At 44.7% G+C, this 25,596-nt stretch overlaps 1 protein-coding gene across 1 annotated transcript in view; it reads left to right on the top strand.

Moving 5' to 3' along the window:
- The first annotated feature begins 3,950 nt into the window (after positions 1–3,950).
- Positions 3,951–25,596, top strand: part of FER1L6 (fer-1 like family member 6) — a 118,055-nt gene continuing 96,409 nt past the window's right edge. The window contains exons 1-9 of the mRNA XM_024741324.1: positions 3,951–4,023; positions 8,228–8,348; positions 11,039–11,093; positions 11,190–11,321; positions 15,620–15,682; positions 20,034–20,112; positions 21,428–21,584; positions 22,204–22,390; positions 23,407–23,599. Of these exons, the coding sequence (XP_024597092.1) occupies positions 3,951–4,023; positions 8,228–8,348; positions 11,039–11,093; positions 11,190–11,321; positions 15,620–15,682; positions 20,034–20,112; positions 21,428–21,584; positions 22,204–22,390; positions 23,407–23,599 (1,060 nt within the window). The remainder of the gene's footprint in view (positions 4,024–8,227; positions 8,349–11,038; positions 11,094–11,189; positions 11,322–15,619; positions 15,683–20,033; positions 20,113–21,427; positions 21,585–22,203; positions 22,391–23,406; positions 23,600–25,596) is intronic.

Consider the following 25,596-nt stretch of genomic DNA (forward strand, 5'->3'; position numbering starts at 1 on the left):
CATGTTTTCTTGTCATCAACATTATAATACTTTATAGCATGTTTTACATTGTATGAGCATTGTTTCCTTTTTTAACATCACCCTGTGGATTTGATAAGAAATACTGTGTCGTGTGAGAATGAAACATGTTCATCTGATTTAAGCATGCAGCCCCCAATTCTGGAGCTAACAGGTGGCTTCAAGCAGGGCCCTGAGCTGAGTCTTGTGTCTCCAATTTACCCTGGGCTGTGCAATCTGCCAGTGGCAAGATCTTTCAGGGCTGGCGAGCTGTGCCCTCTCTACTGTGGATGTCACGGGGCTGAGGAGAAGAAATCAATTTTCATCAAGAAATCTTTTCACACTGGGAGTCATGCTGGGATTGCCCTTGATAACTGACTCAGAGTTTCAAGCAAACAACCTTGTGTGTTTGTGAAACAAACATCAATCCACCCAGAGAGCAGAGCTGGTTGTAAATTCTTTGGGCATTACTGGAAGGTTTCTGGCCTCCTCTGTATGGGGTCTGAGCTGTGTCTAGAGCAGACCTCCTGAGAACTGGTTCTTCTCCCAAATTAATTAAAAATCTCTGAAGGTGGTTCCGGACACTGGTATATTTTAAACTCCTTAGGTGGGTTTAATGGACAGCAGGGTTAGGAGCTCTTGGTTTTGGAGGGGCAGGGGTGCCTGACTCTGAGAGGTGGCGCATCTCTCCCTCCTCCCGTGCCCACGACAGTAGCCTGTGGCATGCCCCATGCCTCAGTCACTGCCCTGTGGGAGGGCTCGGAATGCTGAGGCCATCCGTGATGAACTGTCAGCTTCCTAAAGGAGTGTTAAGTCTCCCTCCGGTAGCTACTGTCATTTACTGGTAGCAACTTCCTGTTTCCAGATGGAAGTTACTCAGTCTTCTCAAGTACTCTGTCGAGCCTGCTTGCCAATTTCCCAGGAACATCAGATTCTGACTCTGTGAAATGATCACAGCAGGGAGCCCTTGGGGACCACAGTGGTAATTCAGGGTCTGGACGGGACTGGCCTGGACTCTCTGCATGGTAACTCTCCTTTGAAAACAGGAAAGCAAAAACTATTATTGGAAATTTCCTTTAAGAAATTTCAGAAAAAAAGGGAATTTCCTTTGTGTATTTGAGATTCCTGGGAGACTTAGAAGCATGTTGTTATCACAGCTTTCTTTGTCCTAGGTGCTTTGCTTACTTACCTCATTATATTCTTACAACAATCCTGTAAAGTATGTACCGTGTCATTTATCTCCATTGTACTCAGGTGGAAACTGGCTCAGAGAAGTGCTGTGACTTACCCAATCCAACCATGTCTGGGTGGTTCCAGAACCCATTCTTTTTTTTTTTTTTTTTTTTTTTACATCTTTATTGGAGTGTAATTGCTTTACAATGGTGTGTTAGTTTCTGCTTTATAACAAAGTGAATCAGTTATACATATACATATGTTCCCATATCTCTTCCCTCTTGCGTCTCCTCCGTCCCACCCTCCCTATCCCACCCTTCCAGGCAGTCACAAAGCACTGAGCTGATCTCCCTGTGCTATGCAGCTGCTTCCCACTAGCTATCTATTTTACATTTGGTAGTGCATATATGTCCATGCCACTCTCTCACTTTGTCCCAGCTTAACCTTCCCCCTCCCCGTATCCTCAAGTCCATTCTTTAGTAGGTCTGTGTCTTTATTCCTGTCTTATCCCTAGGTTCTTCATGACATTTTTTTTCTTAAATTCCATGTATATGTGTTAGCATACGGTATTTGTCTTTCTCTTTCTGACTTACTTCACTCTGTATGACAGACTCTAGGTCCATCCACCTCATTACAAATAGCTCAATTTCATTTCTTTTTATGGCTGTGTAATATTCCATTGTATATGTGTGCCACATCTCCTCTATCCATTCATCTGTCGATGGACATTTAGGTTGTTTCCATGTCCTGGCTATTGTAAATAGTGCTGCAATGAACATTGGGGTACATATGTCTTTTTGAACTATGGTTTTCTCAGGATATGTGCCCAGTAGTGGGATTGCTGGGTCATATGGTAGTTCTATTTTTAGTTTTTTAGTGAATGTCCATACTGTTCTCCATAGTGGCTGTATCAATTTACATTCCCACCAACAGTGCAAGAGGGTTCCCTTTTCTCCACACCCTCTCCAGCGTTTATTGTTTCTAGATTTTTTGATGATGGCCGTTCTGACTGGTGTGAGATGATATCTCATTGTAGTTTTGATTTGTATTTCTCTAATGATTAATGATGTTGAGCATTCTTTCATGTGTTTGTTGGCAGTCTGTATATCTTCTTTGGAGAAATGTCTATTTAGGTCTTCTGCCCATTTTGGGATTGGGTTTTTTGTTATTGAGCTGCATGAGCTGCTTATAAATTCAGAACCCATTCTTTCCATCATTCTACTGTATTTCAGGATCTCAAAGGACCCCCAGAGTCCCCTAGGCCAGTGCCCCCTGCCTTTGATGTTTGTCCTCTCTACAACATCTTTTACCAGTGGTCCTTAGGTCTCTGCTTGCACATCTCCAGGAACTGGGAACTCACTTCCACCCAGTGCAGTGCATTCCACTGTTCAGGCAGCATCAGTGAGGAAGGCTCCTTAATTCCTCATCTGGATCAAGGCAGGACATGAAAAGAATAAATAAACAAATAAGGAAATAAATAAATAAGTGAATGGAGGGGACATATGTCTCCTAGTAGCTTCCTCTCATTAGTTCTAACCTTATCCCTTCAAATAATAACAAGAATAGCTAACATTTATTGAGCAACTAGTATGTTTCAGGTACTGGGCTAAATGCTTTACATTTGTTATCTCATTTACACATGAGGACCCTGGAGTTTTGAGAGGTTAAGTGACCCGTTCAAGGTCGCAGAGATGGTGCTGGGATTAGCACCCAGGCAGTCTGGCTGTGGAGGCCCTGATCTTGGCCACTGCAGTCCATGCACTCTTGAGTCCTAAATATGTAAGAAAATTGAAAACTTCAGTTGTTCTGCCACTGTCCTCACATTGCTCAGGACTGCAGGATGCTCGCTGAGAGGGTCCGAGCCTTTGCTGCTCTCGCCTCCCTTCTCCTCCATTCTGTCCCTGTTCCTCTTCTTCCCGTCTCCAAAGGCCACCCCATCAGCCTGCCCGACTCAAAGCCAGAACTTTTTCTGACCTTCCATCCTTCCGCGCAGCTCCAGAAATGGATTCTCTCAGCAGGCTGGCAGAGGGTCGGGATGCTCCTGGTGTTAGAAACAACAGACTGGGCCCCTTTCCAGGGCTGAGGAGGAGGCCCCCAAACAGCTTCCTGCTCATGGCTAATAATAATAATAGCTAACATTCTGGGCATATACTACATGTCAGCTGAGCTGTGCACTTGTGGAGTGACCTTCGTAAATCCCAGAGCCTCTTGACCTTAGAAATGGTCTGGAGCTCAGCTGTGGAGAGGGTGTTCATTCTGCTCAGGTGACCCTGTGGTTAGAGCCTGGGCTCTAAAATCAGACAGGCCTGGTTCCAGGGGTAGCTCTGACACTTAAGAGCTGTGTGACCTTGGAAACTTTACTTACCCTCTCTGGGCCTTGGCCCCTCATCTGCAAGATGGATAGGAGAGGGTTTCTGTGACGATTAAATGATATCATTTGTTTTGAATGCCTGTCACAGCTGAGTAAAGAGAAATGGAGAAGAAAACAGCTAGTGTTATTAGTTTTGTTGTGGTTCTAGGTGGACCTCAGGATTTCTGTTTAGGAGGGGGTTTTGTGGTTTCTGTAAGAGTCTGGAGAGCATGTTGGGTCATCCTGATACTTGTCTTTTGATGCCCATCCTGGGTGGTTTAGGAGGATGGTCAGGTTCCAGAAGAAGAACTCAGTGTGTGTGTGTGTGTGTGTGTGTGTGTGTGTGTGTGTATTTTCTCTTAACATGTCTGAATGAGTCAAAGTAATTATCACTGTATTTTTTAATTTTTCTTTTTTTTTCAGAAAGGAGATGTTTGGGCTGAAGCTGAAGAAGAAGAAGAAAGCAGAGAAGGGGTTAATCCTAGCCAACAAGGGTGCCCAAGGTGAGTCTTTTGAGGGGTAGGGAGGGACCACCACCCTGGGGCCTGCAGGTCTCCAGGGTTGACCCCCCCTTGGCTGAGAATGGGATTCATTCTCCGAGGAGTGAGGTGGGAACTGTGCTGCCTTCTGGGTCTTCAGACCCTGCCAACCCCAAGTGCAGGCCCAAAGTGATCCCCCGCTGCGCCACTGGTCATCTGGTCCCTTGGCCAAACAAGGGTGGGTGGACACCTGCTGGACCCCGGAAGGATTCCCCCCAAGGAGGCAGTGACAGGGTTCAAGCTCCCATTTCTGTTCTGATTTGCTCTGTGGCCCAGGATAAGTCACTCAGCAGCTCCAAGTCCCAGCTTCTCCCTTTGTTAAGTGGGCATGACGTGGGCTACTGAGCTGACCGTGCGATCATGGGGAGAAGCAAGTGAGATTTTGAAAATCAGAGGGAGGGTAGCAGCTGCTCTGGGGGAGGCTTTACATATACTGTCCCATTTAACCCCTCCGTCATCCTACCAGAAGGTGTGCCTATCCAAGTTTCACAAATGAGGTTACAGAGATGCAGAGAGAGTAAGTAAAGTGTGGAAAAGACCAGCTGCAGAATTGCAGGGCTCAGTGAAAAATGAAAATGCAAAGCCATTGTTAAGAACTTATTAAGAATATCTGGATGGTGACTGCAGAGCATTAGGCCAAGGGCAATGAGTTCCTTCTGATCACAGGACCCTACAGGGCTGCACAGACCCATGAAGCCAGCCTTGAGGGTGGGAGGTGCAGAGCCAGGAAGCAATGGCATTGGGATATATTGATAAATCCAGGCTCTCAGACTTTCTGCGCTTAGAATGGGCGATTCCTTCTCCAGAAGAGCAAAGCTCCAAGTTACAGTGTGACCTGTGCCAGTGGAGGCCAGGCCCCATATCAGGGAGACACTCATGTGTATTGAATCAAATATGATCAACTGATTCCAATGGACAGGTCTGGGGTGGTGTCTGGAAACTTACGTTGGGTGGTCGTGACAGCAACTGGTTCAAGGCTAGCTTTCTGGACCATTTCTAAACCAAAATGGTACAGTCAGTCTGCTTTATTTTCACCCCTCTCATCTCCTTGGAGGGGTGCGTCCTTCACCCTTCACCGCGTACCCTGCAGGTGCCCTGCAACCTGGCCTCCACCAAGCTTCACTCCTCACCCTCAGGGAAAACCTAACCTTACAATGGGAAAATACAGAGACTCATTCATATTAGAGTGTTGATGGTAACGATCAAGTCATTCTTGGATGGGACAGGAGAGGCATTACATTTTAGGTGGAGACAAGGCTTAAAGCTTAATAGAAGTACTTGTCTATTCACTCAAGTTGAAGGTATCAGGGATTGGGTAGAAAAGACTCTGGGGTCTTTCCTGGTGTCCTTGAAATTATGACCCTGCAGTAGGTCCTGCAGATACAAGCTTGAATAAGACACAGTTCCTTCCTTCAAGGACCTTATGAAAAATAATATCTATGACACATTGAATAAGCCCCTGCTATTTTTTACTTGACATGCATCATTCATGACTCTGAAATGTAGTTTCCCTTGCCCCTGTTTTATAAGAGGTTCAGAGAGGATAAGTGTTTGCTAAAAGTCACACAACCAATAGGTGCAGAAGCTGGCTTCTGAGGCTAGGTCAGTCTTACACCAGAGCCCAGGCTTTCCTACCCCATGGGTCAGCCTCCAGTTAGGAGCCCTTACTGACTGTGCAACGGGGAAGGAACAAGCTGGTGGAGATTTAGGGCAGCCGACCATAGGCGTTTCAGAGGAGCTGGCTCCCCAGGGCTCATTTTTTTTTTTGTTTAAACATCTTTATTGAAGTATAATTGCTTTACAATGGTGTGTTAGTTTCTGCTTTATAACAAAGTGAATCAGTTATACATATACATATGTTCCCATCTCTCTTCCCTCTTGCGTCTCCCTCCCTCCCACCCTCCCCATCCCAGCCCTCCAGGCGGTCACAAAGCACCGAGTTGATCTCCCTGTGCTATGTGGCTGCTTCCCAGTAGCTATCCACCTTACGTTTGGTAGTGTATATATGTCCATGCCACTCTCTCACTTTGTCACATAGAGTCTTCAGCCCACAGAGCAAACAGGGCGGAGAGGAGTCAGGGCCTCCTAAAAGTAAATAGCATCCATCCTACTGGCCATGGGCTGACCCTGTGGGAGACAGCGAAAACAAAGTCTACAGAACTTAGTGCAAGTTGGTCTTTGCTTCTTGGCCTGACTGGGGAAGTTAGGACTTCCGGGTGAAATGTTTAGAGATTCTCAAAGTCTGTGGCTCTTACATCTGTGTATTTTGAGACATAATGGCTATGCCTTAATTTCCTAAAATTCCAGTGATCCTGACGCATCCATTAATTAGCTACCCAAAGAGTAGTTGTTGGGTACCTCCCATGATCATCATTCATTCATTTATTTAACAAATATTAATAGAATGTCTGCTGAGCCTAGGGTCCTGTGCTCGGTTCTGGGTATGTAGTGGTGACATTGGATAGTTTAGAGGGAAGACAGCCCTGTGGAGGATTCTTCCGTTTGCCCCTCCAGATCTATCTTCCACCCTTGTCCACCTCTTCTCTGTCCCAGGAGGCTGACCTCTATGGATGCACAACCCAGGTCCCTTCCCCAAGGGGGTACCCCAGAAGGAGGTCTGGGGGAGGAAGGAGTGTGAGGTCAGGACCCAGTGGTTGGATGTGTCCCTCAACTGGAGGATGGGTACCCCTCCACCTAGGAAAGCCGACTAGACCCGACTTCCTCTCCTACCACTTTCTGGTAACTGTTCTCTCTCCTCATTTTGGGGGCCTCCACGTGGTATCAGCTTGGCTGCCATAGCCAAAGATAGCTGTACAACCCTTTGTGGTTTTCCTACACCCACGCCTTTGTAAAAAGTCCTCAAGTCTTTCTCCTGTGGACGGGCCATCTGTTATCCATGGGGACCCTGATGCGGTAACTGCATTACAAGTGGAGAAAAGTGCTGTAAAGAAAATAGACAATGTGCTTACATGGAGACTATTGGGGGATCTCTTTTAGTGTGGTCTGAGAGGGGCTCCCTGAGTGGGGGGGTAATATTTAAGTTACAGCATCGAGGGTGAGCCCCCGATGGGTGGGCAGGGAGAGCAGCTCAGGCGGAGGGCTGCCTGTGAAGAAAGACTCCAAGCAGGAGAGAGCTTGTTAGAAGGGATGGAAGCCAGCCTGTGTGACTAGAAAGCACTGAGGGTAGGGCCGGGGGGCAGGTAGGCCAGGAGGAGGAGATGGCAGCCAGGTAGGACAGGGAATTAGAGTTGCGTGTGCACTTCGGATTTATTCTAAGTGCAGTGGAAAGCCATGGAGGGGTTTTCAAAAGAGAAGCATGATTTTTTTTTTTTTAAAGTAGGTTGCAGTGGAGCTCCTTGGTGAGTAGATTGGAGAGAACAGAATGAATGAATGAATGAGTTAGCTATGGATGGTGCTTTAGCTGACTGCCTTCCTGCCTGCAGGCCTGTCTCACCCTCCAGCACGTAAACCCCTAGAGGGAGGGGTCCACGTTTTGTTAATTCCTCCATCCTGAACATCTAACCTAGCCCAGTTTCTGGCATGTATAAGGTACCTAAGAATGATCACTGTAAACCTGATTCCCTAAGAGTTGCTCCTCATTCTTTTATTTTTTAAAGTTTATTTATTTATTTTCTTTTTGGCTGCATTGGGTCTTCGTTTCTGTGCGAGGGCTTTCTCTAGTTGTGGCGAGCGGGGGCCACTCTTCATCGCGGTGCGTGGGCCTCTCACTGTTGTGGCCTCTCCCGATGCGGAGCACAGGCTCCGGACACGCAGGCTCAGTAGCCATGGCTCATGGGCCCAGCTGCTCCACGGCATGTGGGATCTTCCCGGACCAGGGCACGAACCCGTGTCCCCTGCATCGGCTGGCGGACTCTCAACCACTGTGCCACCAGGGAAACCCCGAAAGCATATCTTTAAATTTATAATCCATAATTCCACAATACCAGTCATACAAATCTACTCCCTCTCTTTTTTGGAAACAGAAGAGACATAGTATGTGTCTGGCTTTTCTGCCAATAAGATGTTAAGGTCCATGCGGTCAAGGACTGTCTTTGACCAGTCCTTGTACACCTTACGGTGACTGGCATAGCCTGGACACAGAGTTGAGGCTCATATTGCCACGGTGTGTCATATTTAATAGATCTGTCCCTTTTGTTTGCTTTTCTAGATGGTCAAGGAGAAGCAGAAGCACCACAGGAGGGGCTTTCTCACCAGGAAGGCCTGGGAGGAGATTTGATTTCTGACAATGCTTCCACCTCTCCTGTCCCCTCAGCTCCTCCAAAGAGAAGGTACAGTATTGATACGGGCAATTAGCACACATTTGCTAGCACCTCCCCTCTGCCAGGTACTCCTGCAGGCTCTGGGAGAACAGAGAATAACACCTAGTCACCGTCTACAGGAGCTGAAGGTCTGAGGCAGGAAGACTGAGTGTTTTGTCTCCTCTACTTTCTCTGTGGCAGTGCTGGCCAGGGTCCCAGCTCTACCAACGTCTTAAATTTCCTGAGTTAAGGTACTCATGTCCCTCATTGTTCAGGAATGACAGCAGCAACAGGAGACAGAATCAGGTGCTGTCCCTCACCTGCTCTTTAATTCATCAAGATGCTAGATGTCTTGGCTTTGTGTTTGTCCCAAATGAGAAAGTGGTTCTTATACTACCCAACAAAGAGTCAGAACAAACTGGCCTTCTGCGTGCAATTTGTTGTATCAGTTAGCTATAGGTGTGTAACCAATAACCCCTAAGCTCAGTGGCTTAATATGAGCACTTATCATGCGTTAGTTTGGATAGTTTTACTGGTTCCACGTAGTCACAGGTATATGACTGATGTGTCTGTTGTCATTTGGCAGTTCTGCTGATTTTAGTTTGACTGTTGGTTGGTGGTGGGCTGGTCCAGTATTGCTTTACCTGGGACCACTGGCCTCTCCTCTATACGGTATTAGATCCTCCAGCAGGCTATTCCAAGCTTATTCCAATGGTGGTGATGGCAGGGTTCCAGGAGAGAAAGTGGAAGTACACAAGATCTCTTGAGCCCAGGCTTGGAATTGGCAAAAGTCATTTCTGCTGCATTCTGTTGACCAATGCAAGTCACAACTCTAGCCCATGTCACAGCAAGAGGAGGCTACAAGTTACAGGGTAAAAATCCTGGATACAAGGAAGCCAATAATTGGGGCTATCAATGCTTTTAGTCTACCATATCTGTTTATGTCAATTTCTTACTAATGATAATTCCTCATGCCATCCCTTCCTTTTCCACTCAGAGTTGTTATTATCAGTAGGGCAAATTAGTGCTTCCTTGTGTGGCACATCCTAAGTTGGTATTACTGGGCTGTGACAGGATGGTACACAGTGTATGTGTGTATGGGGAGGGGGGCAGGGGTCGGGAGACAGATGGAAGTCAGAAAAGGTGATAGCTCAGTGCTTGACCCTTAAAAGAAGATGTGAAGTTTGTACGTTCGTACTCACTGCAATGTCTCCCCCCTACACGGCACCATGACAGCTACCACTCCCCCAAACCCCAGAATCAGGACTTCAGTTATTTTTTAATATCCTTTAACAGATCCTTTGCCATTTATTTCGCTAAGATAATAGCATAGAACTAGTGGAGGAAGGCAGGAGAAAGAGAAGGAAGAAGTACGAGCCTTTTTCTTTCTCCTGGCCAGTGCATCCTCCATCAGTTAAAATTCTACCCACCTACTAATGTCCAATTCAAATCTGACCTCTGTAGTGATGTCTTTGTTGCTTACTTCGGCTCTCACAAATTTCTCTCTTCTCTGAAGTTCTATCACATTTTTTTCTACGACATGTCTTACACTTAATAGTTCTCCCTTTATCTGCTTTGGTCCTCTCTCCCTTGGATAGCTTGCTAGCTCTGTAAGGACCAAGATGATGGCTTGTTCATGTTTGTTTTTCCTCTGAGACTAGCACAGAGCTTTCACATGGTAAATGGTCAGTACAGGTTTGCCGTTTTATTGATGAACAGATACCCTTTGATATCTACCCTTTCCTACGTGCAATATTTCTTTTAATCCTAAAAGCAACCCTATGCGGTAGAAATTGTTATTTCTATTTTTAGATGAAGAAATTAAGGTTAATATCACAAAATTGGGGAAAACAAATATTCTAATTCAGATCGGCCTGACTCCAAAGCCTTGAGACTTTTACTAGTTTACTCTGTTCTCTACTGGACTCAATTATAATCAGCAGAAATGGAAGGAAGTCAAATGCGGCAGTGTTGCTAGAAGGCAAGAGAATAAAATTCAATAGGAACTCGAGCTCAGTTTATATCCCACCCATTGCTGCTTCTGTGGCAACAGGGATTCTTCACCTCTTTATGTTATTATCCAATTTCTAGATGCCCAGGTGTTGTACATCTGTTTTCAATTACTCATGACAGTCCTGATAAATGAAATCCCCTGGAATGTGAAATCTCGCTCAGATGACATCTTGGTCATTCTTTGCAATTTTCTTTTTTACCAATTTTTTTTTTTTCAAAAGCAATCACGAAACTCAGAATTGCTATATTTACCAGAAATGGCAAATTGGTCCTCTGGATAGGATCAGACAGCAGATTAGGGAGATGCTTATTTAGACCCAGCTCTGCCACTGATTTGCTGAGGCATCTCAGTTTCTCATTCTGTAGAATAAAAAATAAATGATACTGATAGTCATACTCACAGTAAGAATTGACATTTAGTCTTGCCAGGAACTGGGTTAAACCTTTATATGCCTTACATCTTTTAATTGTAGCAATCACTCCTTGTGTTAAGGGCTATTATTAGTGCCAATTTTAGGATGGGAAAACTGAGTCATAGAGAGGTTAAGTCATGTGTCCATCTATACTTATCTCCTCCAGAGGTGGAGAGAGAATATGTGATATAAATAAAAGCATGTGGAAATACCTGGGAAAATATTTTCATGGCTTATGGATCTAAGGTAGGTTCTTACTTAATGAAACAAATATGTTAAACTTTCTTTCAATAGATCAAAACTGTTGACTAAGATCCACGATGGGGAGGTCAGATCCCAAAATTACCAAGTAAGTGATGAGCTCTTCCTACCAAGCCTCCCCCAGCTCTTCTTGTGTGAATGAACAGCCAGACCCAGAGTGTGTACATGCTGCTTTGTGTTGTAGATTGCCATAAACATCACTGAGGCCCGCCAGCTGGTGGGTGAGAACATCGACCCAGTTGTGATCATTGAAATTGGGGATGAGAAGAAGCAAAGCACAGTGAAGGAAGGAACCAACAACCCACTTTACAATGAAGTAAGTCACGGAGGTCACCAACTTCCTCTCCACCAACACACTCTTCACCACCACTCTGCAGCATTCTTCAAATAGAAAAACCGTCGCGGAGCCTCCTTCCAAAATTTTACAGACAATGGAAGGGAGAGGCAAGGAATTCCTCGTGATATTAAATTCATTGCTGTGTTTTCAATAGACCCATTTTCTTATTTCTTTAAAAAAATTATTTACTGGAGTATAACTGACTTACAATATCATATTAGTTTTAGGTGTACAACATAGTAATTAAATTTTTAATACATTATGAAATGATCACCGTAGTAAGTCTGATTACCATCTGTCACCATACAAAGTTATTAAAATATTATTATTTTTTTGCGGTACGCGGGCCTCTCACTGTTGTGGCCTCTCCCGTTGCGGAGCACAGGCTCCGGACACGCAGGCTCAGCGGCCATGGCTCACGGGCCCAGCCGCTCCGCGGCATGTGGGATCCTCCCGGACCAGGGCACAAACCTGTGTCCCCTGCATCAGCAGGCGGACTCCCAACTACTGTGCCACCAGGGAAGCCCTATTACAATATTATTGACTATATTTTCTGTGCTGCACTTTACATCCCTGTGACTTATTTACTTTATAACTGGTAGTTTATACCTCTTAGTCCCCTTCACCTATTTCACACATCCCCCCAACACCCCTCCCCTCTGGCAAACACCAACTCGTTCTTTGTATTTGTGAGTCTATTTCTGTTTTGTAAGTTGTTCCTTTGTTTTGTTTTTTAGATTTCACATATAAGTGAAATCATATGGTATTTCTCTTTCTCTGACTTATTTCACTTAGCATACTACCCGCCAGGTCCACCCATGCTGTCGCAGATGGCAAGATTTCAGTATTTCTATGATTGAGGAATATTCTATTGTGTATATATACCCCATCTTCTTTATCCATTCATCTGTTGATGGACACTTAGGTTGCTTCCATATCTTGGCTATTGTAAATAATGCTGCAATGAACATAGGGATGCATATACGTTTTCAAATTAGTGTATTTGGTTTATTCAGATAAATACTCAGAAGTAGAATTGCTGGATCCTATGGTAGTTCTGTTTTTAATTTTTTAAGGAACCTCTATACTGTTTACCATAGTGCTTGTACCAATTTCTTATAAACTCATCTTCATCTGTCATAAGCTCTGAGTTTATATCCAATAAATGTGCTGGTTAGGGAGAAGACATACATTCTTCTGCATAGCAGAAACATTGAAAATTTAATTATTAATTTTGAAATAGGCATGCTGTGTTGGAAAGTACAACAGTGGTATTTTTCTAAGCAGCGCAAAAATTGTAAAGGAAAGCATCAAGGAGAGACACAAAGCTTCTAAATTTATACACACTAAATTCTTGTTTTTAAATAAAAAGATTAAACAGTTTTTAAAAATGGTCAGAGATACAGAGTTTAAAATGATATATGTGAAAATATATATGATATGTGTTTCCCCCTGATCTTTGATCTCTATCTAATCCCATAGTGCCCCTCCCTGGAGACAGCCATTCTCCCCAGGCATTTGTGTATCCTTTGCAGAGATATTCCAGGCCTGCGTAAGAATACAAACAGATACTGTAGCCAAATGGTAGCATTCTATACACACTGTCCTGGACCTAGGTCTTTTCACAAAACAATGTATCTTGGAGATTAGTCTGTATCTAGACATATAGTTCAGGGCTTCCCTGGTGGTGCAGTGGTTGAGAATCCTCCTGCCAATGCAGGGGACACGGGTTCGAGCCCTGGTCCGGGAAGATCCCACATGCCGCGGAGCAACTAAGCCCGTGTGCCACAACTACTAAGCCTGTGCTTTAGAGAACACGAGCCACAACTACTGAAGCTCACATGCCTAGAGCCCATGTTCCACAATAAGAGAAGCCACCACAATGAAAAGCCCATGCACCGCAACGAAGAGTAGCCCCCACTCGCTGCAACTAGAGAAAGCCCCCGTGCAGCAACAAAGACCCAACACAGCCAAAAAAAAAAAAAAAAGTAAATAAATAAATTTATATATATATACATATATATATATAAAAGACATATAGTTCAATCTCATTTTCCCTTCTTTGCTGTAGAGTTTTCCATTGCATTGATATATTATAATTTACTAAACCAATCTCTCATTGATGGATATTAAATTTTTTTTCAGCCTTTGGATACTACTTATAATGATATTTAAATGGCATAACTAGGGTGAAGAGTATATGCATTTAAAATTTGATATGACCACACTGCCCTCCAAAAAGGTAACAATCTGTACTCCAGCTAACAGTGTGCGAGAGTACTCGTTCCCCCCTAGGCACTTCAACACCATGAATTGTCCAAAAATGCAGTAAACTCTTAATTAATATTTTAATGAGAGTGGTAATTGAAAAGGCAGGCAGAGAGAGTATGCATAATAATATATATAGAAAATTCCCAAATCACATTTGAGCTGTTAACTCCTTTCCTCTTTATCTTTCTTGCCTCTGAGACTTTTACGATGTGTTTAAGTGACAGTTTTCTCCTTTCTGTTCTACGCCTCAGCTCCATAACATCTTTCGGCCTGAATGCGATATGAAATAACGTGCATGAAAATGCATTAAAACTGCAAAGCTCTACAGATTTGTTGACGATTTTATTAATGTTTGCTTTGTGCATACAAGTCCTGGATCTAAATGACATTCAATTAGGCTAAGTGTAATCATTGGGAAATCAAGTAAAAAACAAAGACGTGGAATTAAAAATCTTTGTTACAGATTTAGACTCTAATTTTTCAAGCCCAAAGATCATCAGATGTTGAAGGAACCAGTTAGTAGAGGCTGGGGAATATTTCCCAGTTAGAAAAATGTGTGTGGGTTCAGAGGTCCAGGGAACATATATGAGGCAGCTAAATCTGAAATACTGTGTGTGAAACTCAGTGGAAGGCAATAAACATTAGAACTAATTTATTGATCCAAAGGAACCCCCAGCATCTCATACACCAGAGAATGAAGAACTTCATGCAAGTGTTTTGGACATAAAAGAAATTCTGAACACCGAAGCTCTTAAAAACTTTAAACATGTATATGAAAAACTTCCTGAAATGTTATACATAGTTTCCTGTTCTCTTAAACAGGAGACACTGAACATAACGTAACTTTTCATTGATATTGAAAGACGGCCATTTTGAACGTCTCTTATTATGGTATATGATGACATCTTTCAGCTTTCATGTTTTGATTTTTCTGTGTTGCCTTTAACGGCAGGCTGTTAGTGGGTCACTTCTCCCTTTCCTACTGCTGTCATTTTTGTCTCTAATGTCCTTGTGTCATACCTCCATCTTGCAGCTCAAACACAAAACAATCCATGAAACAACTTCCTACTGGCCTCTCCCAACCCCATCAGTCCTCAAAACACACAACCCACAGCAAAGCACTACACCAGTTTTCTACATGAGGAGCCTCCTACCTCACATTTGGGAGGCACTCAATAAAGTTCCAATGGTGAAACGTCTAGCACTTGAATTCCTTTTATAGTAACTTCAGGAGAACTCAGCTTTGGTCCCCAGCCCAGCAATAGCTAGCTATATGACTCCAGGCATGTCTTTTAAATTCTTTCATCTTCAGTCTTTTTAACTGTAGAATATGGAGAGCAGTCTATATATTTTCTTCAACTGTAGAATTCAATTGCTTTCCTCAAATTAGAAATCTCCCTTACCCATAACTTCTTTTCATTCTTTCCCTGGTCAATCTTGGGAATTTCACAGGGACGTTTGAAGCTGAAAAATCCTGAGAAAATCAAATTTTAATCAAGTTCACTCCAAATTAAAACCACACTGTGATATACTTTCACTCATCATTATATATAGGCAACAAATAAATAGATAGATAGGTAGATAGATACATAAATGTACAAGAATTGAAAATTCAAGGGTCGGCAAGGGAATGGCTATTTTCATATGCTGCCAGTGGGAACGTAAAATGGCTTAGCTCCTTTGGAAAAAAATTTTATGCTAGCTACTAAAAGTTTACAGACACACAAGCCATGACCCAACAATTCCAATTCTCATGTCCATTTTAGAGGAAAATGTGTTGTGTAAAGATGTAATTGGTGATAGTCTTTCTTTTTCTACTTGAAAACAATTGAAAACAGATTAAATGACTTTCAGTAGGGCTGGGCCGATCAGTTGGTGACACAGTTCTGTCATTGAGAACCTTGCAGCAATTTGTTAGAAAAATGCAGATCTAAATCTATTCCAGGAACAGAGTTCTTACATGCAAGCCAGGAATTTATGGGCAGAATGAACTTTATGTTTTCCAGTACTTTGTCTTTGACTTCGTTGGGCCCCAATTACATCTTTTTGACAAGATCATCAAAATCTCAGTAAGTATATCATTGCTGGTGGGGGTGAGGGGAGGTGGAAGAGATTCTAGGCTTTGGGAACTCTCTAGGGCAGCTCAGTCTGTTTACGGATGAATAGATTCAGGAGTGTGAGTGTGGGTTGTTGAGTTTAAAACCAACAGAATAGAACTTGAAATAATCAGTGCAGAGGCATCTGGGAAGGAAAACAGACTCAAGAAAGGTTCTATACTTGCTGGAAGCAAGTTGTAAGCTACCATCAAGCCATTGTGTAGCTGACTAATGTGGGAATGTGAAATATATACGTGAAGTATAAATGACATCTTAATAGATTGCCATTTTGAGTTGATTTCTTTCTTTTTATCAAGCAAATGTTAGTATTTCTCTCTTGGGGTGATAGCCATGCTAATAATAGTTAGTCACACCCCCCATTCCCCTCCTATTTGGTAATAAATAGAGAAATAGGAAAAAGAAGCAGGAAGCAACCCAATATATCAATAATGCTGAGTCGGAAAATGTGATTTGCAGCAAGTGGTTGCCATTTGGAGTCTTAATAGTTGCCTCGGAGTGTAAACAGCAGGACCTGCCCACGGGGGAGTTGGGTCGGCTACAGAGAGCCTTCCGCAGCCCTGCCGGGCGATTTCCTGTCTCCACAGATCAAGTCTGAGGAGTAGAGATGGAGAGAGCTTCCTGGTCCACACAGGTGCCTTACTAGGTTGGCCCACCATGTAGAGGGCAGGAATGAGAAGGAGAGTGCCCGTGTTGAAGCCGTATTAGTCCAAATGAGGGTAGGGCAGGCCAACCGGGATCACTGCCAACTTCACATCACACCACTCAGTAAAGGAACAGAGAGCTGTGTGGATGGCTCATTGCATCCATCTCACCAGACTGAGAAATCTCTGCTTCTCCCATGAAGAGCACAGTGGGGGTGTGTATGCCTTAAAGTGGTGGGGATGGGCAGGGGGCTTGAAGGGTAGGTGCTCTCTTCCCAATAAATTCTGAAAGAACAGAATTCCTACTTTATGTGACAACGTAAGACGTGTGGAGAATGAGGAAAGGTTTTGAACAGTGACACCAACCCTGATCAGAGTTATGAAGATGGCAAAACTTGTCTTGAAGACTTCCTTGCCTGTCATTATCACCCAGTCAATCTCTGTTATATAAATTATACTATATTACATTACATTACATTATATATATGCATATTATATATAAGTCGTACATTAAGGCTTAGGTAATAGTGGAATCGTGATATTCTCTTTCCCGGGGGCACTTGAAGAATGTGACTCTTGAGTAATGAAAAGTCAATAGGAGCCAAACATTCTTCACACGTGAATTTCAGGCGTGATGACAGGTGGTGAGAAGATATTTCAGGACGTGGGGCGTTTTCCAGGATGTCTCATTGCATCACTCAGGCAACCACCTGTTTGTGGGATCGGCTTTATAACAGGCACCTAGGGGACTGTCTAGAGTGCAGATGAATAGTTAATAGCTAGGTTTTTTTTAATTAATTAATTTTTGGCTGCGTTGGGTCTTTGTTGCTGCGTGTGGGCTTTCTCTAGTTGCAGCAAGGGGGGGCTACCCTTCGTTGAGGTGAGGGGCTTCTCATTGTGGTGGCTTCTCTTGCTGCGGAGCACAGGCTCTAGGTGTGTGTGCTTCAGTAGTTGTGGCACGTGGGCTCAGTAGTTGTGGCTGGCAGGCTCTGGAGCACAGGCTCAGTAGCTGTGGAGTATGGGATTAGCTGCTCCGTGGCATGTGGGATCTTCCTGGACCAGGGATGGAACCCACGCCCCCTGCATTGGCAGGAGGATTCTTAACCACTGCGCCACCAGGGAAGTCCAATAGCTAGGTTTTATATGGCATCATAGACAAGGGTCATGACTCTCTGCGGGGCAAGTGGATTTTTAGCAGAGGATCAAAGCTGGTATTGCCTATCTCTGCTCGTCTCACTTGGAAGAAAAGAATACTTTGGTCTCCCTAAAAGACACTTGGGGATAGAGACTGAAGATTTTAAAGGGAAAACTACCCTTGAAAAGGGAGTGTTTAATATAAGTTTTCTGTTAGTCCATGAACCAAAAGTTAACATGTCCAGAAAAAATTCCATGTGGGAGAAGGGGGCCAGTGCTGTAAGCAAATGCTGTTGGGACAGCCAGGCTGTAGCAGACCCTGGTGGTGCCAAAGACCGTCTTCCCTTGACAGTGGCCCCAGGCATGCAGGGCCCCCTTCTCTCTGTGTGTGAGATGCCCTTGTTCTTGTAACCTAATGCTTGACCACACCAGCATTGCCTGGTGCTCACACAGGGTGGATGATGTGAGGAGGCCTCCTGTTATTTAAAGATCCATCTGGGGCTCTGGCTCATTATGCCCATAGGGACCAAGATGCCTTTGATCTGAGAAGAGAGCTTGAGTTAGGCTCATGTTTTTTTTTTTTTTTTGCGGTTTGCGGGCCTCTCACTGTTGTGACCTCTCCCGTTGCGGAGCACAGGCTCCGGACGCACAGGCTCAGCGGCCATGGCTCACGGGCCCAGCCGCTCCGCGGCACGTGGGATCTTCCCGGACCGGGGCACAAACCTGTGTCCCCTGTATCGGCAGGCGGACCCCCAACCACTGCGCCACCAGGGAAGCCCTAGGCTCGTGTTCCTGCTGAGGGCTTTGGGAAGCTGCAGTAGCAGCTCTAAGCATGAGGGGTTTGAGGTGAGTTTTGTGCCTGTGGATTTAAATAGCTCCTCAACTGAAGCCAAACTGTCCTTACTTCCCCTTTGTTCTCTAACACCCTTGCAAACTTTGGACAAGGGAGGAAGAGTGGGAAGGGAGCTGGGAAGGGCTCTCATTTTCTTCATTTTTTGAAATCAATTGAATGTATTGTTTCTTACTGCCTCTTTCAAAAGGATCTGTTCAGAAGCTACAAAAGTCTCTCACTCATCCATCATTCAATTAGTCAATCACTCATTAACTCACTGAATGTTTATTGAGTGTTTATTACGAACAAGGCCATGTGGTAGGTAGAAGAAGGTAGGAAACTGTACTTGAATCAAGGAACTCATAGAATTTTACAGTTAGAAGGAAGCCTCAGAGACCATCTAGTCCAACTTCCAGCTGGCGTAGGAATCCCTCTCCACCACCTCCATGACACATGACATGGGGTTCTTGGGCACTACTTGATTATATCCAGAGATGGGGAGGTCACTACTCCTAGAGTAGCCCATTCCATTGCTGGGAAGTTCTGTTATAAAAATTGCCTTTATAGTGTGCTGAAATCTCTCTTCCTGTAGCTTGGGAACCACACAGGGATCCTCCTCCCTCTTCTAGATGGCAGTATTTTCAAGTGTTAAAGACACTTGAGTTACCATTGCTTTTCTTCCACACTCTCAGTTTTCTCTTTTCTGGGTTAAAAGTTAAACCACTGGGGGCTTCCCTGGTGGCTCAGTGGTTGAGAATCCGCCTGCCGATGCAGGGGACACGGATCCATGCCCCGGTCCGGGAAGATCCCACATGCCGTGGAACGGCTGGGCCCGTGAGCCATGGCCGCTGAGCCTGTGCGTCTGGAGCCTGTGCTCCGCAACGGGAGAGGCCACAACAGTGAGAGGCCCGCGTGCCGCAAAAAAAAAAAAAAAAAAAAACTTAAAGAAACCCCCACTAAAAAAATTAAACTACTCCTGATTCTTCAGCAGTTTTTCATGCAGTGTGACTTCTGGACTCAGGCCCAGCTCTGCCAGCTTCCTTTAGAGCTTCCTAATCTTAATAGCATTAACATAAAAATGTGCTGCTCTAACCAGCCAGGCACTGTGTTGACTTCTAATCAAAGTATTGAGGATGACAGCCTCCTTTGTTCTGACTATTGTACGTGTCCCAAACTTCTCAAGGCAATAAGGATGAGTTCTCTGAGAAAGTGGTGAGCAAAGTGTTGTGGGATTTTAGGAGAGAAAGGGAATACTTTCATCTGCGGAGGATCAGGGAGGGCTGCTTGGAGGAGGCAGCATTTGCTCTAGGCATTTAAAGATGGATAGCATTTCAAAAGGCAGAGATGGGTTTGAAGAGTGGGCTGCCCTAGAGTTCATTTTGGCTACAAACAAACAAACAGACAAACAAGCAAAAAAACACGTTTTAGGCAGTGAGATTTGATACGCGTCCTTCAATAGAAAATTAGCTAAAATCCTGCTAGGAGATGAGATACAGCTGCAATACTTTGGACACCCTGTACAGCCAGCCCTGAGGTTTGATAACCAAATGTCACTGTGCTCCAGATAAGTGTGAAGGCCAGACAAGGTTCAAGGCCTAGAATCCTCTTTGAATGGGTTTGTCATGAACCCATTTCACAGATTTATCCCCAAGGAGAAATCTAGTGTTGTCAGACTCACCGCTCCATCTCTCCCCAGGTCTTTCACCACAAGCTGATAGGAGGTGTACTGATCGGCTCCTTCCAAGTGGACCTGGGGACCGTGTACAACCAACCTGGTGAGAAAGCATTGCCTCCCAATCTCTCTCTGTTACTCTTCTCTTACTGTGACACCTGAAGGTCAGTTAGTTTACGTGTTCTTCCATGTGTCCATTTATTCAATAACACTGAGCACCAGTTTTACAAAGTGGAGCAAGACATGTGGCTCTTTTATTCTAAGTTCACAATCTAATGATGCAAATATCTTATATGTTCATACATCCGAGCAGCTTAAAAATTTTTTTTTCATAAATTCTGTCTAATTTACTGCTGTGAGACACAAGAAGGAAAGTTGGAAGGGTGTAGAAGTTAAGAATATGGACTCTGGGGCCAGATTGCCTGGCTTCAAATTCCACTCTGCTCTTTCCTAGCTGTGCAACCTTGGGTTAATAACTTGACTTCTCTGTGCTGCCGTTTCCTTATCTGTAAAAATGGGGATAAAATAGCACCTCCTTATAGGGTTGTTGGAGGATTCAGTGAATATATACGTAAGTGAATATATGCATAAGAATGTATACATAAGCACTTTATAGGATCTAGCACAGAATAATGACTGTGACATGCCATCTGTGGGCTTGCTGTAATTATTATTATTATCCCTGATTTGTCAGAGGAGCTAGGTAGTTTGTCCAAGGTCAAGAGCTAATAAGTAACAGAACCAACAACACACATAGATCTTCTCATGAAAGGCCCCTTCTCTTCAACAGTGATTCCAACTCACATGACCCCAAGGGGGCCAGGCAGTGAGCATCGCTGAGTGCAGTGGGCTGGGTTTAATGCAGTCAGGGGTGACACAGGCTGTGAGAAATGGGGGGCAGGGCTCACAACCCCTGTGGAAGGAGTAGCATCTACTCAACTCCTTACCACCTACAGTCGTGTGGAAATGTGGGCTCCGTGTGGCCAGATCTAACAGTTTTTAAGAAGGTAAGCCTGAAGTCTAGATTTTGTAAGAGTTTTGAAGTTTGGGCTCACCGTGTAAGTCAAACAAAAAGATCCCTGAGCAGCGTTTATGGCCTGTGAAATCATGTGTGGCTTCTACACTGCATTAATGTCCTCCTCTCTGGTCAAATCTAGACTCCTGTACAGGCAATTTCCACTGCGTTGAAGGCTTCCCAACTCCCTGTGGCAGTTTGGAGAAAAAGATGGAGAAGTGGGTAGGAAGAGAGGAGAGGAAGGAAAGGGGGAGAGAGAGGCAGCACAAGACTTGGAAATAACTGTGCTGAGCTGGCCCCTCCTGGGGAGTAGACGGTGGGGAGGCTTCGGGTTGGAAGAGAACTGGATGGAGCGTCGGGGTGCATCAGTGCAGGATATCTGAGCTGTCAGGACTTTTTGCAGGTCATCAGTTCTCCGACAAGTGGGCCCTGCTAATGGACCCCGGCAACATCAGGACTGGCACGAAGGGGTACCTGAAGTGTGACATCAGCGTGACTGGGAAAGGAGATGTCTTAACGCGCAATCCCAAAACCTCTGATGCCAAGGAGCAAATAGAAAAGTGAGACAGGTCCATTGAGGACCATGCAAGAGAAATGATATGTCCCAGTTTCCATGTCTCTTTCTTCTCCCTTTCCTTACGGGTTCATGAGAACTTCCAAGTTCAAGGCCTGTCCAGTGGGGATTCTGCTTTGTCAGAGGCACGACGATGTGTCTTATCAAAGGCGTCACTATCCTTTGGGAGGTCAGCTTCTAGGACAAGAGCAGCCTGCCTTCCTATAATAACCCATAATAGATAAGCTATTCTTGAGCCTATCCTATTGATCTGAATTTAGTTGATTTTTCTTTGAAGGAAGAATAATTTCAGCCACTAGCTTGTAAAATGGGAAGACTTTATGCGCCTCTTCTAAGTGTTTATTCTCTAATTCCAGGACCTGAACGAGTTTGCATTCACTCTATTTTTTTAAATTAATTTTTATTGGAGTACTGCGTTCACTCTCCTCATACTCTGTGCTGTCATCTACACTAGAAAGAAAACTCATATCAGCGATGACTCCTATCTTTTCAGATTTTTCTCCTGTATCAGAATTCTTCTTTCTGCCTCCAAATTGCCTCTACCTTTTCTCTCTACTCTTTCAAGTGAGAAAGCTTTTTTATGTCTTATTTTTGTCCCCCCCAAGGAACCTTTTGATCCCACAAGGGTTTCCATCAGAGAGACCCTGGGCCAGATTCTACGTGAGACTCTACAGAGCTGAAGGGCTGCCCAAAATGAACTCCAGCATCATGGCGAACATCACCAAAGCCTTTGCAAGAGACAGTAAGGACCTCGTGGATCCCTTTGTGGAGGTCTCCTTTGCTGGACAGACGGTGAGGAAGGGTCATCACCAATCCTGGCAGGCCTGGACTGGAATCTTGCTCTTTACCCAGGACACTGCTGGTCAAATGACATTAAGTTAAAATCAAAATTAGGAAGCGCCCAGAGAGAGGAAGCTTGTCACAAAAAGGTTTTACATCGCATGGCAGGAAAGTAGTGGAGGGCCACCCACTCCTTCACCACTGGAGCTCGTGGAGAGAAGTGAGGGGAAGACCACAGTGCAGCACCCAGGCAGGCAGGCCTCCTTCCTCACCTCTGGCTGCTTCTCTGAGCTGTTGCCCAGTCCCCAGCCCCCAGAGGATTACCACCTCCCTTTCAATCTGCTCTACAATCTACCCAGCTAGTCCTTGTCCTGTGTAAGCCTGGACATCCCTGTTCCCAGCTGTTCCCTGCTCAAGAGCCATTGGAAGTGCTAGGGCCTGGGCACATGGTCAGAGCTTAATCCTGGTTGGCTGGACTTGGAAGCTTCAGCTGACACACATGTTGTCTCCACCCGGCCCCTCCCGTTGGCAGGGTGAATCTTGGACTATTTCTATCTTGGATCCCATTGGCATATATAGGACATATATAACCCCCATATAGAACACCACCTCCATTGTATGACGAGGAAACTGAGGTCCAGACTAGGGAAGGGATTTGCACCAGGTCCAACTTTTATAAAACATGAAGTCAGGCTCTAACTGTATCTGCTGCAATCCTGGAGATGTATGGCACTCCTTCAAACACAGGTGTCAAGTTCACCCCAACCCAGTGGATGATGAGAACTTCCTGAGGGCAGGACCTGTGACAACTCACCTTTGTTCCAGATGCCCAGCACAGTGTCTGGCACAGAATAGAACATCAGTAATGTTCATGGGGTGTAACTGATTTTCTTGGGTGTCGGTGGAATCAGGTTCATTATTTTTGACAACTCACTTTGTATTTCCAGCTGGTGTGAAGTTTTCTTTAGTCGGTCAAGGGCCCCTTTCATTTCCTTCCGTGGCTCACATTTTCCTGGCTTTGTTTTTAGGGGCGAACCACGGTGCAGAAGAACTGCGCCGATCCTGTGTGGCACGAACAGGTGGTCTTCAAGGAAATGTTCCCTCCCTTGTGTCGGAGGGTGAAAATCCAGGTATGGGATGAAGGCAGCGTGAGTGATACGGTGCTGGCAACGCATTTCATCGACCTGAAGAAAATTTCCAATGAACAGGATGGAGATAAAGGTAAGGCCACATGTGTCTGACTTGGAGATTGGGTCTCCAAATGATTGATTTAGAGCCTTCATCTTCAGAAAGAGAGGGTTGGAGCAGGCAATGTCTTAGGCACCTTCCATCCTCTGTGTGGTCTGTGGCTTGGGTTGGTTCAGGGTGGTGAACAGAGCCAGACTCTGGGAACCACGAGGCTTGTTCCCTGTCCCATGTCTTCCAGGAACATTGCTGTGTGTCCTTGAGGAAGTCACTCCCTCTCTCTGGGCCTTAGGTTTCTTAATTGAAAAATGAAGAGTTTAGATTAGATAAGAGGTTGGCAAACTGTGATCCATGGACCACATCTGGACTACCACGTATTTTTGTATGGCTCACAAGCTAAGAATGGTTTTTACGTGTTTATTTATTTATTTTAAAAAATTAATTAATTATTTATTTTTACTTTTGGCTGCGTTGGGTCTTTGTTGCTGCGTGTGGGCTTCCTCTGGTTGCGGCGAGCAGAGGCTACTCTTCGTTGCGGTGTGAGGGCCTCTCGTTGCGGTGGCTTCTCTTGCTGCGGAGCGCGGGCTCTAGACGTGCGGGTTTCAGTAATTGTCACACGTGGGCTCAGTAGCTGTGGTTTGCGGGCTCTAGAGCGCAGGCTCTGTAGTTGTGGCACACAGGCTTACTTGCTCCACGGCGTGTGGGATGTTCCCAGACCAGGGCTTGAACCTGTGTCTCCTGCATTGGCAGGCAGATTCTTAACCCCTGTGCCATCAGGGAAGTCCCGGTTTTTACGTGTTTAAATAGTCCAAAAAATATGGTGCCCTCAACTCACAATGGGAACTCAAGAGCATGAGTATTTCAGGGAGGTCCTGCTGACTGCACTCAGAGAGCCAGGGCAAGAATGGACAGTCCCAGCTAATCCACAGAGTCAGGCAAAGGAGTCTTCACCCAAGATAAAGCTCTTTATTTATAAAACCTAAATTAATACCTGTTAATTCTCTAAATACCCCAATCTACCTTCCCTTTTTTAAATCCCAATGCAGTCTTCCTCTGCACTACAAATTTGCATTGACCAATGTATATATTTGTGTATATGTGTGTATGTTTGTGTGTGTGTATATATATACACACACACACATACACATTATACTGAAGGCGTGGCTTAAGCAGAGAACGAGATTTACACGTTTTTGTGCCCTGCACAGAGTGACACCATAGAAAGGCCTTGATAAATATCTACTGTTTAAATATTCATGATGTGGGAGGATTTGCCACAGGATTTCTTTCTGCAGAAAGCACACTCTGTCCACCTACAGGATTTCTCAACCAGACATAAACATGTTACCCACAGACTTCCCTGGTGGCGCAGTGGTTAAGTATCCACCTGCCAATGCAGGGGACACGGGTTCGAGCCCTGTTCCGGGTAGATTCACATGTCTCAGAGCAGCTAAGCCTGTGAGCCACAACTGCTGAGCCTGCGTGCTGCAACTGCTGAAGCCCACGTACCTAGAGCCCATGCTCCGCCACAAGAGAAGCCACTGCAATGAGAAGCCCATGCACAGCAACGAAGAACCAATGCAGCCAAAAATACATAAATTAAAAAAAAACCAAACACGTTACCCACAACTTTTCAGAAACATCTTGATGGGTTCAGGGAGATGTATAACAATGGTTTAAAAAGTAGACATCGGGGGCCATGGGAGGGGGATGGGGGGGAATGAAGAGAGGAAGTTTTCAGGCATAAAACTATTGATAACAATAAAGCATATGGAAACTTTTCCTCGTCAAAAAGCGAGGGGATTGTTAAGCAAATTATGATATATATACTTATTAAGAGTAATGGCTAACATTCTAGACATCTCTTAAAGACTTGTGTGAAGCACTTAATATTATCTCTTTTAATCTTGATAGGTGAGATAGGTACTATTAGCACCCCCATTTTACAATTGAGGAAACCGTGGCATTGGGAAGTTAAAAAACTTCCACAGCTTGAAAATGGCAGACCTGAGAGTTGAGATTTGAACCCAGGC

This window comes from Neophocaena asiaeorientalis, unplaced genomic scaffold (assembly GCF_003031525.2).
Source record: "Neophocaena asiaeorientalis asiaeorientalis breed wild unplaced genomic scaffold, Neophocaena_asiaeorientalis_V1.1 scaffold177, whole genome shotgun sequence".
Lineage (NCBI taxonomy): Eukaryota > Metazoa > Chordata > Mammalia > Artiodactyla > Phocoenidae > Neophocaena > Neophocaena asiaeorientalis.